The following is a 1738-nucleotide window of genomic DNA, read 5'->3' as shown; positions in this document are numbered from 1 at the left end:
GGATACTTTTTATCATATCAAGCAGTTGTTTGTGAAGAACTTTATTGCTTGTTAAATAAATACACAAATAGCACATTGATCTAATTGTTTAGGATGAAATTGTGGTTCTGTTTATTAAATATAAATGTCAAAGGGAATGCCCCCCTTCCATTCAATACGCTACACAAACCAGTCATAAAATAGCATTTTTATTAAACATTTTACTACTTTATTCATTTCAGAAACGTTACAGTCATGAATTCTTTCGCATTTGTTATCGTTTTGCTCCACCTTTCATTGACCACCGCCGTCAACTTCACTCTGGTCTTCGAGTGGCCCGATGGAATGGACTACGAGTGGCCTTCTGAGGCAAGCAGGACAAACGCCTTGAATGAAAGAACCTTCAAACCAGAGAATATTCAACCTCGTTACATGGCTGTCTACGGAACAAGAATCTTCCTCAGTTTGTATAGATATGGCATTCCGGCGAATCTGGTGTCTTTGCCGACGAGCAGCGCGTCCTCCGCGACCCCGAAGCTCACTCCAGTTCCTTCGTGGGACATGCATGTAAGTGTATAGGTATAGAGCAGAGTATTAGAATCAAATGTGCTCGTTGAAAACAATGTCATTCACGATGTCGGCATAAACAAAAAATAGGTTCTTAAGACACATTTATGTATGAATGTGAAACAATAGTTTGAAAATTAATTTTTTCTCTTTAGAGTTAATGATTGTGCCGAAAGCGTAAAAAAAATTGTTCTAAAAGGCAACAATATGATTTTTTGTAGGGAAAGAGAGACGACTGCAACAAAATCCAGGCTGCAAGGGGGTTGGAAGTGGACTCGTTTGGAAGGCTGTGGGTGCTTGATAATGGATTCTCCAAATGCAACGCAAAACTATGGACCATCGACTTGGTCAACAACGATCACACCGAACTAATTCATCATTTTCCTTTTCAATATGACATTCACGACTTGGTGCTAGATGAAACGCCCAACGAAACCTTGGCCTACATCTCGTGGAGGGGAGTGATCGTTTTTAGTTTGGAAAGGAACCAATCTTGGATGGTGGACACACCAGGAATAAAGGTCTATTCCATTGCCCTCTCCCCTAAGGAGGAACCGAGACAGCTCTACCTCAGCAATTTAGAATCCAATGAGTTGTATTCTATTTCCGTTGCCGCACTTCGCAACGGAACTCGAACTGCAAATCTACAACTAATCGGAAGATGGACTGGAAGACCATATAGAATGCTGATGGACAACCACGGGACCATTTACACTGCATTTTGGTTGATACACTACGTATTCTCATATAACACTTCCCAGCCATTCCAGGAGCAGCGTTTTCATGACGTATGTTATGTCATCATTTAAAATAAGATATTTTTTATTTTATTAGAGATTGACTTTTACCATTTGTCTACGTTTTAAATTGATTAGTTGTGCGTCTATTTTTTTCAATTTTTATCTTTGATCTTTTCTAAAATGACAACAGTCCGTTACACTTTTTAGGTTGGAGAGCTGAAAGCCCCTTGGCCGTTTAGTTTTGCTTTGGACTCGTCGGGAAACTTTTGGATGACTGAGCAAAATGGAACAGCGTACAAGTCAAAGTTCAGACTACTAAAGGCCGCAGTCGGTGCGAAGTCATACATGAGCGAACCTCCGAAAACAGGTAATTTACCTCGGAAAAATAGAAATACTTTCAACCATCGCGTGATATTTTAAAATGTATTGAAGACGGACGTTTCACCGGAAAA

At 39.9% G+C, this 1738-nt stretch overlaps 1 protein-coding gene across 1 annotated transcript; it reads left to right on the top strand.

The window, feature by feature from the left end:
* Positions 1-234: 234 nt before the first annotated feature.
* On the top strand, positions 235-1355 carry LOC135937390 (protein yellow-like). Its single transcript, XM_065480542.1, has 2 exons — positions 235-546; positions 768-1355. Exons 1-2 carry the CDS (start codon positions 235-237, stop codon positions 1353-1355), a joined length of 900 nt encoding a protein of 299 aa, XP_065336614.1.
* Positions 1356-1738: the final 383 nt, after the last annotated feature.

The sequence above is a fragment of the Cloeon dipterum genome, chromosome 2 (genome assembly GCF_949628265.1).
Source record: "Cloeon dipterum chromosome 2, ieCloDipt1.1, whole genome shotgun sequence".
Classification (NCBI taxonomy): Eukaryota; Metazoa; Arthropoda; class Insecta; order Ephemeroptera; family Baetidae; genus Cloeon; species Cloeon dipterum.
This window is presented reverse-complemented; position numbering and strand designations above follow the sequence as displayed.

Excerpts from the sequence above, each read along its gene's own strand:
- LOC135937390 (XM_065480542.1), top strand. The coding sequence starts at position 235 with ATGAATTCTTTCGCATTTGTTATCGTTTTGCTCCACCTTTCATTGACC. Across the intron at positions 547-767 it reads TTCCTTCGTGGGACATGCAT|GGAAAGAGAGACGACTGCAA; the intron begins GTAAGTGTATAG and ends GATTTTTTGTAG.